This window comes from Oxyura jamaicensis, chromosome 4, assembly GCF_011077185.1.
Source record: "Oxyura jamaicensis isolate SHBP4307 breed ruddy duck chromosome 4, BPBGC_Ojam_1.0, whole genome shotgun sequence".
Taxonomy (NCBI): domain Eukaryota; kingdom Metazoa; phylum Chordata; class Aves; order Anseriformes; family Anatidae; genus Oxyura; species Oxyura jamaicensis.
The window spans coordinates 6,616,891-6,630,879 of NC_048896.1; the positions used below are offsets into that span (position 1 = coordinate 6,616,891).

General features: G+C 45.9%; 1 protein-coding gene across 9 annotated transcripts in view; it reads left to right on the top strand.

Annotated features, from left to right (window-relative positions):
* The window catches only part of ATP11C (ATPase phospholipid transporting 11C), a 59,700-nt gene extending 49,383 nt beyond the window's left edge, over positions 1 to 10,317 (top strand). For 5 of the 9 annotated variants that reach the window (XM_035323533.1, XM_035323531.1, XM_035323530.1 and 2 more), the window contains 5 exons: positions 348 to 413; positions 1,266 to 1,369; positions 2,289 to 2,442; positions 4,664 to 4,754; positions 7,039 to 10,317. In XM_035323533.1, the coding sequence (XP_035179424.1) occupies positions 348 to 413; positions 1,266 to 1,369; positions 2,289 to 2,442; positions 4,664 to 4,754; positions 7,039 to 7,066 (443 nt within the window). In that variant the 3' untranslated portion in view covers positions 7,067 to 10,317. Of the gene's footprint in view, positions 1 to 347; positions 414 to 1,265; positions 1,370 to 2,288; positions 2,443 to 4,663; positions 4,755 to 5,834; positions 5,931 to 7,038 lie in introns of all 9 variants that reach the window. The other 4 variants (XM_035323538.1, XM_035323532.1, XR_004750079.1 and 1 more) reach the window with 3 other exon arrangements.
* The last annotated feature ends 3,672 nt before the right edge of the window (positions 10,318 to 13,989 follow it).

Consider the following 13,989-nt stretch of genomic DNA (forward strand, 5'->3'; position numbering starts at 1 on the left):
TAAATAAGGTTCCGTGTTACGAGAAAGCAGAAACTGAGTAAATTACCAAGAAGTCATGAAATGCAGGTGGTCCAAATGACTTGTATTTTCAGTCAACATTGCTGTTAGTAGGAGGTTGTACCTGTCACTGTCACGACACCGGGTCACTTGTCCGTGGTAGTGCATGGCACAGGGTTAGCATAGCGGGCGGCTGGCGTGCTGAGCGCCCGGCGCGAGTCCCGAGTAGCAGTCGCACCATCCCTCCTTCCCCTTCCAGTCCTTGCTTGCACCGTTGTCATTGTCGTTGTTTCTGTTCCTGTCGAACGAGGCGGACAGAGGCACATGTGGCAATGCAACGTGTTTTCCAGGTGTTTGGGAATTGGACCTTCGGAACGATTGTTTTCACTGTGCTGGTGTTCACCGTCACTCTGAAGGTTAGCCTCTTTCTTCCCTTCTTCTTGCAGTCCTTTTTGAATGTTGTGTATATAGATCAGTGTAAAATCGTTTACCCTGTGTGGTAAATACATTGAAGATGTATTTTATGAATACCTTTCCCCCTCCACTGCATATCTTCTGTTCCTCCACACTGGCAGGAATTTATAAGTAGCTTATCGGCTGCTGTCCTTTGTGTAGCCTCTGGTCTGTGTGGGGGGGGGTGTGTTTATGATAAGTGCTTATGCTCTGGTAAATTAATTTCCTATTTTTGCCCTCTTCTGAGAACCCCAGTTGGTTACAGTTGACTTCTTTCCCCACACTTAACACCCCTTGACTTTCAGCTCCAGAAAGAGGAGAGGAACAGCTGAGTACTGGGGTTTACTGCCTCCTTTCAGATGCTGCTCAGCACCATAGGGATCACAAAAGCACATCTGTCAAACAATAACAGCCAAACTGCTTTGTTTCACGGAGCTTTCCGGAATGAACAGTTTGCATAAGGACTTACAAAAGGTCTTTTATGTTTGGTTCAGGACAGCAGGTGGTGACAGAAGGCAATTACAGTTACTGCAACCTTTACACATTTGTTTCATGTAGCATCAGAGATTGCATCAAACTTACTCTATTAAAAAGTATCAGCTGCAATTAGAAACTTGCTGCTTCCCTGTTGATGTTGTGCCAGTCTGTAGTATTGAAAGTGTTTCCCAAGTGTATGTATGCAGGGAAGTAGCTGACTGGAAAACTTCAGTCATACTCTGAAAGCAGACAAATTTTATATAAATATAGTAGAATACCCTCTGCTTGTAATGCTTGTTCTGCCTGTTAATTTTTATTTTTAATTTGTATTTACACAGCTAGCATTAGATACTCGATTCTGGACGTGGATGAACCACTTTGTGATATGGGGCTCCCTTGCCTTCTATGTGTTTTTCTCGTTCTTTTGGGGAGGAGTCATTTGGCAAGTATCTTTTCTTTCAGTGGTACTTTTTAGGGGAATGTCCATCACCTGCTTTGTGGGGAACACTGCAGTGTCTCCTCATTTGGGCTATCCAAAGGTTTGGGGACAGCAGGGTGTTTGTAACTGTGACAAGCAAGTGTTAGTACCGATCATGGTGATTAATAGTGGTAGGCAACATGAGTCTGCTTTGTCTTCAGATGGAATATTCTAGTGCTGTCATGGTGGAGTTTGTTCCTGGGGAGGGGAAAGGATGCTCTCTCAATGCAGCACTGCTGGAAGAGGGCTGTTGTGTGACCAGATCTGTGCACCAGCCTGGAGGCAGGCAGCACCTGCTTGCAGTCTGGGAGCTTGGTGCTGGTGAGAGGCAGTTCGCCTTTCTGCCCGCGAGGGTATTTCTGGTGCTGAGGCCTCCGTCTTCGCCGGGAGGTGCCAGAGTAAATATTTCAGCATCCATTTGTGCATGTGGGTGGGAAAGAAAGGAAAAAATGATGTTGGAAAGAAACCTGGGGATAGGAGAGGGAAGAACAGACAGGCAGACTGTCTGATGGGCAGTAGGGCCTGGCACCATGGGGCATCTGAGGGGGAGGTAAGCAGGAGAAAGCACAGGTCCCGCTGCTGCTGCAACAAGGAGGAACAGTGGCTTAGACTAGAAGTGGTAGGGAAGAGGCATTATGAAGGTGGGAGAAACATAAGAGTAGTCCAGGGAAGCTGCTGGACAAGGGCTGTTCAGAATTAGTGCAGCTGAGGGCAGGAGATGGGTGGGGAGAGGAATGGGCAGCCTGTGTCTGTGCAGGCTGTACCCATCTGCCTTGGAAAGGGAGGCGTTACTGTGAACAGTTTGATCCGAGTCTGACCTAGTTGGGAAACTCGTGTGGCTGGCGGTGTTAACCAGAATGTGTTTGTATCTTTTCTTTTTCAGGCCTTTCTTGAAGCAGCAAAGAATGTATTTTGTATTTGCCCATATGCTGACTTCTGTTTCCACGTGGCTGGCAATAATTCTCCTGATCTTTATCAGCCTTTTCCCAGAAATTCTTCTAATAGTTTTAAAAAATATAAAAGAGAAAAATCATCAGGTAAGGAACAAGGTGATATATCGCACAGTATTTTCAGAAAGGCCTCTTCTATTCTTAAGCACCAGATGAGCCTGTAATAGTACTGTGTGCCATTCACATCTCGAGGGAGGCTTGCTAGAGTCGCGTCTTGCTCTTTCATGTGCCAGAAATGTCAAGAAGCTCATCTAAAAATACAGCCTAGATCTCTAGTGTGGTGAGACTCAACCAGTGCCTTTCCTTAATTACCTAGGCTGGATGGAAAACTTGTCTCTTTATAAAAGTACTATAACCCTTGTCCAATCCAAACTGATCAACCAAACCATGTTGTGTACTGACAAAAGCTACTTGATTTTAAGTCAACCTATGCAAGACGTTCTGCTTGGATATGCCCTCCAGGTGCCAGTGCTGGGGGAGTGATTCAGGCAGGTCTTGTCACACCTGCCCATTTCCCTAATAGCAGAGATCAGTGCAGCAGTGTGAGCCCGCAGTGTCCAGCTCTCCCCAAAAGTGCTCAGGGTTACTCCACACAGAGCGTGTCCCCCATGGAGACAGTCGCCGTCCCTTGCCATGTGCTTGCCCAGAGGTGGCAAGCATCCCTGCAGCATCATCCTCCTGGGCAGCGCCTGCTAACCCTGGCTGTGCTCTGCCGCCTGTCGCTCTGTCCACCTCGCCTCCCTCCTGCGGCGCCTCTCTTCCCTCCTGCGATTTTAGCAAGTTTTGTAGCAGGTCAGCAAGCGGCGAGCTGCAAGCCAGTCCTGCCCACTTGCCAACAGCTTTGTGTTTTCTCAAGCAGCGATGGAGCACAGCCTGTCAATGCAGCCGAAGGGGCAGGAGGCAGCAGTGCCCACGGCAGCAGCATGCACTTTCTTTCATGGCTCATTTTGGTCTGGGTGTCTCCATCGCTGCAAGCTAGTGGCACAGCAGAGGTGACCCCTCTGCCAGCTGTACCCTGAACTGGCTCCACTGTCCCTGCAGGGCTGCGCAGAGCTTATTTTACGTAGCTTGGGCAGGGCTCTGTGTCACACAAAAACACTGGGTGACTTTTCAAATACTCAGGTGCAGAACAGGCTTCTCTCCTGAAGCTGGTAGATCCTGTGAGGTTTCAGTGCACTTTCTTCCCCCGGGATAGCCTGTTATTTTTGGTACTCGTATACTTTTTAATAGAGCTAACAATCTTTTCTATATATCCAATGAAGTAGTAAGTTGTTTTTTTTTTCCCCCATAACCTTTGAATTACCAGCTTGGCAAAGTATCGGTGAAGTAAAACGTGTTTGAAAGACCAAAAAAAACCACCACTCAAACCATTAAATTTGAAAGCAATACAGATGGTAAAATAAGTATAGCTAAACTCTTCCCAGTTCCATGTTATTTCTTGTAAGCATGACTTAATAGTTTCTGGATTGACACCCTGATTGGGGAGGATGGAAATGATTTGCTCTCAGCTGTAGTCATAGGGCAGTTTGAGGCCACTGTCCTGGAAGGGTAACCTGGGTGTTACCGAATCCCAGCTCAATTCACCCAAGAGGAGACCCATTTTTGCCTCCAGCTCTTGGCCAGAAGATCCATTCTACTATTTAACGCTCACTTTCAAGTGTGCTTTAAATGTGTAAAAAATGGCTCTTGTGAAATCGTTTAGCAAATCAACACTAAGTATCTACTAGAAAAGTCTTTTCATATGTGCATTCTAAACTAAATGCAGGCTGAGCCTTACTGAAAAGCACATTTCAAGTTGAGCTCTATAAAATGCCTGGAGCAGTTACCAGCTCTCGATGTCACGCTGGCTGTCAGACATTGAAGTCAACCACACATTTTTTCAAAGGCAACCAAGACTAGGTAGAGGATTTTAAATTGAGATCCTTTTTGAGAATCCTAAGCTTAATATTGGAAAAAAAAATAGATACAGGTTTCCCAAGGGGAGCATTACGTACAAAACCAGATCAGTGTCCTTGTTTAGCTGCCTGAACACCCAGCTTGACAGCTGAGGGTCCCCTCTGGAAGGAAAGGATGGACCGAGGCCAGGTTGATAGGAGCTTGCCCTTGACCTGTATGGGACTGAGTTTCTGTATGACACAACACTGCAGCTCTGTTCAGTTTTTATTAAATTTTCTGTGTGGAATTTTTTTTGTTTAGTTTTTTGTTGTTCTTTTTTTTAACTGCAAGGCACATTCTTATTTTCTTTGGTTTCTGCCTTTCTCTCTCTCTTGTACTGCAATTTTCTGTCTTTTGTGCTGTTGTGAACTAGGTAACGAAGCGCCTTCCTTCCTCAGGAACATCCACTATCTTCATGCTTTCTCAAACTTCCAGCAATCACAGCTTTTCTTGGAGCGAATAAGGTGATTTCCTTTCTGAGTCAGTACGTGTTGCTTGCTCTCCTGCTTTTTCCTTCTTCTAATGCGTAACTACTAAAAACTCGTGTTTAGATTTGCTCACCCAGCAAGAGCCTGCTTCCCTCTGCCCCCTCATTGCTTTAATTTCAATCTTTTGCTTAAATGTTTTGTCTGTCTCTGCCCCTTTGGTCTCCTGCTGTTCAGATGCTCAGGACCAGCTGCACACCTGGTGGCTGAGCTGCTCATGCTCAGCACCTGTGACATGGGTACAGGTGATGCTTTTGTGTCCAGTGTCCCTTAGGCGCTGGGGGGACTTTAGGCAGGCATCAGTCATGATGCTGGGGTTTCTACCAGGTCCTCAGATGGGGTGAATTGTTCCTGTTCATGGAAATCGGTGCTGCTGTGTAATTTTCTGTAGTCGTGTAGTCTCCACGTTTCTGCCTCCCCTCTGTAGGTTTGTTTTAGTGGGCTACATACAAATTGCACTAAAGCATAGAACAAAGTGGACTCAATTCTGATCGTTCTCCGGATAACCTGGCAAACAGCTTATGCTTGTTGGATAGTGCAGGAGCTTCTCAAGCACCTTTCTTGCCCAGCAGATAACTCTTGCTGACGCTGCAGCTGCCCTTTGTGCAGGCACATAAGCCTTAGCACTCACACTACAAGTGACTGTCTCCAGCTTGCTGCCCGTGGGCTGAGGGGGCTCACCCCAGTGCCAAGTGCCTTGGATACATGCCCCTAGTGCTTGGTTTCACGGGTATCACTCATTGTTTTAATAAAATGCTGGTTGTAAGGAATAGCAAAGATGTTTCCCTCTCAAAAGTACCTGTAGCATAAACCTCCAAGACTGCAGGTAAATATTTTGGGAAGCAGAGCTCTTCTCCGAGTGCCATCTGTGCCTCTTGCACTGAAAAACCCAGCCAGGATTGATCACGATGGTATTTAGGGAGTGTGTATTGTTACATCCCTTGTGGTATGATTTAGTTGCCTATAAAAAGGTGTGTGCGTATGTGTTTTTTGTTGTTGGAGCACTAGGTAGGTTAAAGTGTTGCATGTGCTACAAGTATTTTTGCCTCGCTGTTGCAGAGCAGTAGGAAGGCACCTGATTCATTGTCGGCCAGACCTTCTGCCAGACCACTCCTTTTAAGAACGTTCTCAGATGAGTCTAATGTGTTGTAACAGGTACCCTGTCCTAAGGAGTTGGGATGGTTTTAAAAGGCATTGATTAACCAAATGTAACTTCCCAAATCAATTAAACTGTGGTTCCTGTAATCCTCTTGATTATTGGTGTGGGGCACCTGTCTTTGTGAAATGGAGATGCAATACTTGGGATGCATTTTAATTTGGGGACATGTCCTATCTAGTGTTTGCATGAGCCTGTATGTGCAAAGATGTGCTCAATCTGAAATACATTGCTGTATGTAAAACAAATCCTTCAGTGTAACTGATATTTTGGTCTAATGGTAACAGCATGAGAATACAGGTGGTGAATTGTGCTAGCTGGCTATAAAAGTTAGCACTGATGTACTTGCAATGAAGTATTCAAGTCTAAGCCATTAAAATGATTCCCAGATTGCATCTGAATAGTACAAAAATCCAATTTTCTAGGGTGCATGCTGTTGTCAGATAGAACTAAGTAAATTTTAATTCATCTAAATAGATTGAAACTAAACACATGTACTTGTCTGTTTGTCAACGTAGCGTATGGCAGGCATGTCTCTGTGTCTGTATGCATATACATACACAGGGAACATCCTGGTACAAGCTTATTTGATTCTAAATTTTGTAAGCTGAAAGCTGTCTTCTTGCTACAGAAAAAAATAAAAGTGCCTAACTGAATTCACAACCTAGCTTTCAGGCGAGATGTTACATAGCTGTGTGGTGGCAGCTGCAAGCATTAAAATGTGGATTTTCTGTAGTCCCCTCCTCACTGTGTGCTCCCACCTGCCTGCAGAGAAGCCAATCTCATCATCAGTGGCAGGGAAAGCGGCCAAGGGCGGCAGCCCGGAGCTGGGCTTCGTGCCCTGCACGGGCACTGCCGCGGCGGGCAGCAGGTGGTGCTCACCGCCCTGTGGGGCTGGGCTCTGCGCAGCGCTTTGCGGGCTCTGCACCATGATTTATTGTCCTGTTGTTCACCCCCCTGTTGTGAATGGAGTTTGGCACTTTTATCCTAGTCTAATCATTCTTCTTCTCCCATAATTTTTTTCTCTTTCTAAAAAAACGCAAAAAGGTTTATGATTTTGGCAATGTAACAATTGCAACGCGTGTGTTTTCCTTCTGATTTTTGCAGACTGGCCCATTTGATCTGCCTATGTTAGTGTCATACAAACGTATAGAGAATGGCTATGTGAAGACTGAAGATGCTGTTACTAATTCGGCAGAAAGATATCCCTTCAGGATACTTTAAAATGCTCCATACAAACAGTGCATATTGTCAGCCTGTAGGGGACAAAAAAACGAGCAAACAAAACCACGTGTTTTTTAACGTAAGAGTTCTGCTTAATATTACCAAGTACGTAAGCAGCCATGCTGATGAAGCAGTAGCCAGGCACTGGCCGCGGTACCTGTTTGTCTTTGGTCTTGTTGCTTCCTCCCTCCGCGGGCCCCCCCCCCCCCCCACCCCCCACCCCCCAAAAAAATAATCTGCCAAATCAGAAGACTGCGGTAATTGGAGACTGGGAAAGCATCTTCTGGAATTGTTCTAAAACAGCATGATCAAAGTGCAAGAGAGAAATGCCTCCCTACGTCACATGGGGGCTTCCTCTCACTGCTGCAGATCTGCCTGAGAGCAGCAGAGAGTTGCTGAAGTCTCTTGCTTCACCTGACCAAAGAAGTAGCACAGACTTTAACCCATAACAGCCCTGGCTGGCTCCCCGAAGGCACAGAAGCCAGATGCATCCCCGCGAACATCTTGCCTGGTGCTGTGGGGGCCACCCCCTCCCAGCGTTGGGTGGCCAGATGCGTGTGGCAGAAATACTTGAAAACTTGGGAAAAATCATCGCTGGCAGCACAATGTTCAGTCACGTGTCCCTCTGGGATGGTTGGAAGCGATCAGGGATCCATAAGCAGCAGCAGCACCCGTGCGGAGAGTGTGGTGCTGGGTGTCCTCCCGTGTTGGCTTGCTCTGTGCTGGTGGGTTTGTTCCTGGTGAGAAGTGAAGGCAGGATGGTTTTTCCTTGTTTTGGAAATGTACCAGGACTTCATGGAGTAAGGAAACTTCCATGGGGAGGGAAGAACCTTGAAAGCTGAGCTGTGCCGGACTTCCAGCCCAGGTTTGCCCTGGCTCCTGTGGCTGTGCTTGCGTTACTGCAGTGTGCAGCTGGTGAAACACTTTAAAGGTCTGAGTGACAGCGCAGTCCTTGGCCAGTCCCAGGGACCTGGACGGTGCCTGGGAACTTGCAGGCATAAAACTGCATCTTGAGTTATTTGCACTAAAAAAAACAGAAGTTGGTTTTAAAAATAAAAGTACATTAATCTGATTTCATTTTACACTTTATTTGGTTTTCAATTGGCATGTTCCTTTTCAATCTACCTTTAGCAAGGTAGTGGGAACTTTTCTTTAAGGTGCGAAGTTGCGTGCAGCAGAGGCAAGATGCCTGACTCAATTTTCTCTGACACTTCATATGTGGAAAAAGCAGCTTTTTCATCGTGTTGACTCATATGCAGTCATGGAGCACCCTGCGTGCCACCACCCGACCTATGAAGGTCCTCCCTCGTGCTGCCTTGCCCTGTGGGCACAACCTGCGGCCGGAGGCTTGCACAGAAATACTGTGATACACACTCACATCTACCTTCAGGAGCAATGAGCTTTACACTGCAGCTGGGTTTTTACCTCCTGCTACGTCTCTTAGGCTTTGTTTTGCTTCCATGCAAGGGAACAACAAACTGGGGCTAGATTGAACATTCCCTTCATCAAATTTTGCTAGAGTGGACTGTTAATTCTCTGAAGAATCTCTTGCTCTCTGGCTGCAAAATTCATCTTTTTCAAAAAAAAAAAAAAAAAAGTCAAGCAGGATCCAGATAGGCTGCAGGCACATCTGGCATATGCGACAAGGACTCTGTGATGGCCCTACCCATGTGGGAGGGGATGGAGATGGAAGGAGCAGAGGGATGGGCAGAGCCCCTGTGGCTGCCCTTGAACCATCCCGCGTGGCAGGGGGCTGTGGACAGGACTGCTGTATTATATGCTCTGCACTGGCCTCAACGTAAGTGGTGTCTGTCACCTTGTGAGCAACCACAGCTCGACTCCTTGCTGCATGCAAGTAAGGAGCTGCGCTTCCAGCATGTGTCCCATGGGCAAAGCTTTTTTCTTTTTCCTTTTTCTAGCTCATCTCATGGACCTAGAATTCAGCTTGCAGACCTTGCCCGATTCTCAATTTTAACTGCTAAAATGTTGTGTCTACAGATCGAGTATGCGATGAATACAATGAAGATGCGCTTTATATGCCAAATCTAACCTTTCTACCTAAATACACACTTGCTGACTCGTGTTTACATAACCTTTAAAACGCGCAATTCCTGTGATTCAAAACCATTCCAAGCCCCAGTTGTCCCAGGCCTGACATCCTGCTTCTCAGTTTTTCTGTTGTATTCTACTTCTAGGGTCAAATTCTGTTCCCGTGAGATTCAGCTGGAAGTCTCGCTGTTGGTGTTAGTGGGAACGGAGCAAAGCTTGCCGTGTATGTGCAATGTGTGACCTGTTTGAATAAAGCCACTGAAACAGGCTGATTGCTGTGGCCTGTGTTAAGCTGAAGCCTTCTAGGAACCAAATCTTTCTCTTCCTGTTTTCAAGTATCCAGTCTCAGTATGGAGCAAGCCATTGCTGTAGCTGTACGTTCAACCCCAAGGCATGTATGCTGAAAAGCAGGGTGGTGTTAAGATGAAATGTCAGGAATAGCAGCTCCTTTGGGGAAAAGCAAGTTTTCTTGGGCTTGGATTTCCAGCTAGCACATGGATGTAGTTCCAGGACTGCTGTGCAGCTATGGGCCAGAAGAGCTGCCCCTCCTTGTGCAGCAGCAGCAGCAGAAGTGAAATTTCTGTTGCTGTGGATGTATCATGAAATCAAGGGGAATGGGGGACACGTGCTGGAGTCACAGAAGGAGAAAAAAGGCAGTGATATTAAGTGTAAGGTATCAGCTGTCAGGCTGGGGGAAGTGGCAGTAATCTGGCAGTAATACTGTGATTGTTGTTCATATGCCATAACACAAGCTGCACTGTTACAGTGCTCGTTAGCGAGCTAAAAGGTCAGTACAGGCTTATCGGTGGGGAAACTTGAAGGAAAAAGGCTGGGTTTTTTCATGGTAATCCACTGAAGTTTAATCACTGTCTAGTGACACTGAAAGATAAGCAAAGTAATTAAGATTCCCTCGAAAAATGTAATGTGATAATGGAAAACCTTGCTGTATTCATAGCTACTTTTCAAAAAACTAATCCTAATTGTTACAAGAATATTATAAATGACTTGGAACTGCATACAGGCTTAAATTTGAATTGGGTACACACAGTTGAAAAACTTACCTAATACTGCACTATTCATCCAATTTCCCAGCTATGGATTTTTTTAAAAAAACAACATAGTATATACAAAGTGTAAATTATATACAGGCAGTGAGAAGATACATTTTCAGCTTCTTGCAAAAAAGGACTGCAACCTTGCATTTTTTTCATGTAAATGCAATTTTATACGTTTATGTTGCTTTATATAAAGGAAATTGAATGTGAATGTTACCTTTTATGAATGCAACTTGCTCTTTTTTCATTATGAAACCTTTTGTTTGAAGTAATCAATAAACTTTGGTATGTTGTTCTGATTAATAAATATTTGTTCTCTGTCTTGTCTCTTTGGATGCTCCTACGCCTGTCTCGCAAATACATGGGCATTTACAAGTGGGGCTGTGGGCATTTTCAGTGTGGGGTAGCTGATGCCAGCAAGGCTGTACGGACATCTCGGCACTAACTCCCAGTGATGCTGGGCAGCATTTGCTAAGGGAACACCGATTCTTGTCTTTTTTTTTTTAATTTCTATTTTTTTATTTTTTCCCCCAGCAATTTATCTGCAATTCTTCTGGTGACAGCTGTTGCATATATCTTGATTCTGTGCTCTTAACCAATTTTCCTGAACAATAATCTGTCAACTTGTCCCATGAATTAAAGTGAATAAATTCATTTAACTTTTTAGAAGAGTTAAACTCAGAGCTTTAGCTGACCAGGACATTTAGGGTAAAAAATAAAATGCAGGTCCATGTGTCCATATTATGGCTGCCTGTACCAAGCTGCCTTTTTTTTATTATTATTATTTATTTATTTATTTATTTGAAAGACTAGAAACATAAATGAGGCTTATTCTGTGGTTGGTAAGGTGCCTGGAGCTGGTGAAGTGCAGGCCACATATTTGCACTGAGACTCCAACAGTGTAACATAAAGCAAGTCTCTCAGTGCTTTTGTAAGACACAAGAAAAACATATACTTTATTTTTTTAGGACATGTGTCTGATTCAAACTTAAACGTTCATAATAAAAACTGACAGTTGGTTTGATAAATGCAGTTTTGGCTGCTTTAATTTCTTCAGCTCCCATGAGCTGCTGTAGGACAGATGGCTGTGCTATTTTAAACAAACTATAACCTTTAAGAAGAAGCTTGTACTACTGGAAACTAGATACACACATTGAGACTCTTAATAGCTTATGTGGAGTGATGGTGAAAACCAGCTGAAGGACTAGGAGGCTTCGAGCTGGCGGTCCCGGCTGACGGGACACAGTAGTCAGCGTAAGCACTGTGGTTCAGAGCTGCTTCAGAAAGCTCCAAATTAGCATTTAAAACAGCTGTGTACCAATTCACAGTCAAAAGGAGAAGCAACACAGCTTTGTAAGATGGTTTTCAGCAAGGACAGCCACTTCCTTAGGGGTCAGGCTGCTGACAGGAGGGCAGGTGGGGTGGGGTGGCAGCAGGGACCTCTGCTCGGCTCGCTGCTAACGTCTTCAGGTGTCTGGAGGTAACCTGCTAAGCTGGAAAATATGCTGTGGCCTGGAAAGAGGGCGTGTGTGCACCTGTGAGTGTGCTTCTGTCCAAAAACGGGTTAGAGAAATAAGTAAGGTAGGTCTGGCTTAGGCAGAGAAAAAGCGAGAGTAGGAGCACACGGGGAGTCCCTTCTGTATGTCACATTGAGGCAGCAGGTGAAATAAATCCCATCCTGATGAAAACTGTGGTAGGCTCAACTGGTGTCAGAGAGGCCTGGGTCTCTTCTGGCTGGGAAGGCTCCAAATGACATTTAGCTAGCTCCGTTTTTCCAGTTCCCAGCACCACCCTAAAACATTAAATCTGCTCCGTCCCGTTTTGGCCATTGGAGTCGGGGCGTGGTAGATGAAGTGGCTGGGCTCGTGGCTAAGCGTGGGGCTTTGCAGCACGGGCAGGTCATGTAGATCAGACGTGTGGGTGAGGAGAGACTCAGCGGAGGGACTGCTTGCACAAAGCTGCTGAGGCTGATGTGGTGGAGCACAGCAAAGGTGCCTGCAGCAGCCTGCCAGATGGTGCGGCAGAAGAAACTGGGATTTGGCCAAGCCAGGGGAATACGTTGCAGCAACTGCGATCTGAAAGGATGAGAGCGGGACTAGGCAGCAGGGCCTGGAGCTTTGAGATACGTGCATCTGCAGGACTGCATGTGAGACAAGAACAGAGGTCTGACCTCAGGGTGACAAGTTAGATTACCCTGTTTAACCAGAAGCTATTTTTTGAAGAAGATATTAGGAGGCTAGACGGGCTCTTGGCCACCCACAGCTGAAGGTGACTGAGGCGCACTTCTCAGGGCATATGGGGAAGCCTCTAAGTAGGCAACTTCTCCAAGTGGAGCTGGGGCCGGAGCAGCTGCAGCTGGATGCACTGCCCGGCCCTGGCTTTCTGCACAGCCACACCATGAGGTGTGCGAGCAGCAGCTTTCAGGAGTGGCAAAAATACAACCTAAATTAGAATAAAAATAGAGGCTGGGGAGAAATAGCTGATAAGTTTATTCAGAACAATCTCAAAAAGAGATTGTATCACCATGAGGACTCATGCCTGTGGTTGCCTAAAACTAAGCACACCTGTTTGACTAAGCAGACACTTTTGAAAGGCAATTTCTAAAAAACAAATAGTGGTACCACTCCCAACAAAAACCGTCTTTATGTGAAACAATGCTGTTGTTTTTTTGTTTTGTTTTGTTTTGTTTTGTTTTTCCCCAGCATCTGAACTGGAATTAATGAAATAAGTGGGAATTCTGCCTACACCTCCCAGAAATTGGGGGATAAGGAAGAGCGCCCACATGGAATAAAACTGCCAGGATTTCCCTTCTGATGAGAGCTCCCCCTCTCCAAAGGGGTCTTTCCTTCACACACAGCCATGTATGTGCTGCTCAGATTGATGAATGTTGTTATGAGGTCTGGGGAGAAAAATCCTTGAAAAATAAATGCCAGTGTTTCTAGCTGTCGTTGTTTCCTTTTTATCTTCTCTGTGTTTCCTGTCTCAGCTTATTCTTCCTGGGACAGGCTGAGAGAGCTGGGGTTGAAGAGAAGGCTGCAGGCTGACCTTGTAGGAGCCTTTCAGTACCTAAAGAGGGCCTACAGGAAGGCTGGGGAGGGATTCTGTCAGGGAGTGCAGTGAAAGGACAAGGAGTAAAGGCTTTAAACTTGAAGAGGGGAGATTTAGATTAGATATTAGGAAGAAGACATTTACTGTGAGGGTGGTGAGGCTCTGGCACTGGCTGCCCAGAGAAGCTGTGGATGCCCCATCCCTGGGCACGTTCAAGGCCAGGTTGCATGGAGGGCACCCAGGTGCAGTGAGAGGTGTCCCTGCCCATGGCGGGGGGTTGGAACTGGGTGGGCTCAGAGGCCCCTTCCAACCCAAACCCTCTGGTTCTGTGATTTGTGTGGATAGGCCTCAGTTCTGCATGAGCTGTGGCAGTTTGAGGAAAACAGCATTTCTGTGGTAAGAATAAAAGAGGAATGCAGCATGTCTGTCATACTGCGCCTGTAGCCTGGCACATGGCTATTTTATAACCACGTTTAGTGCTGTGCACATGAGCTGTTTTTTTCTTGATGAGTAACTGCACATGAACTCTCCCTCCTGTGCAGGACATGCTTTATGACCAAAGAGAAAACTGTTCAGATGTGAAGCTAGTGAGAATCTGCTGTGTGACAGACGAGGAGCACTGACGGAATGGGTAGTTTTTCCTTTAAAAATTCTGTATCGGTGCAAGAAGGGACAAGGTCTA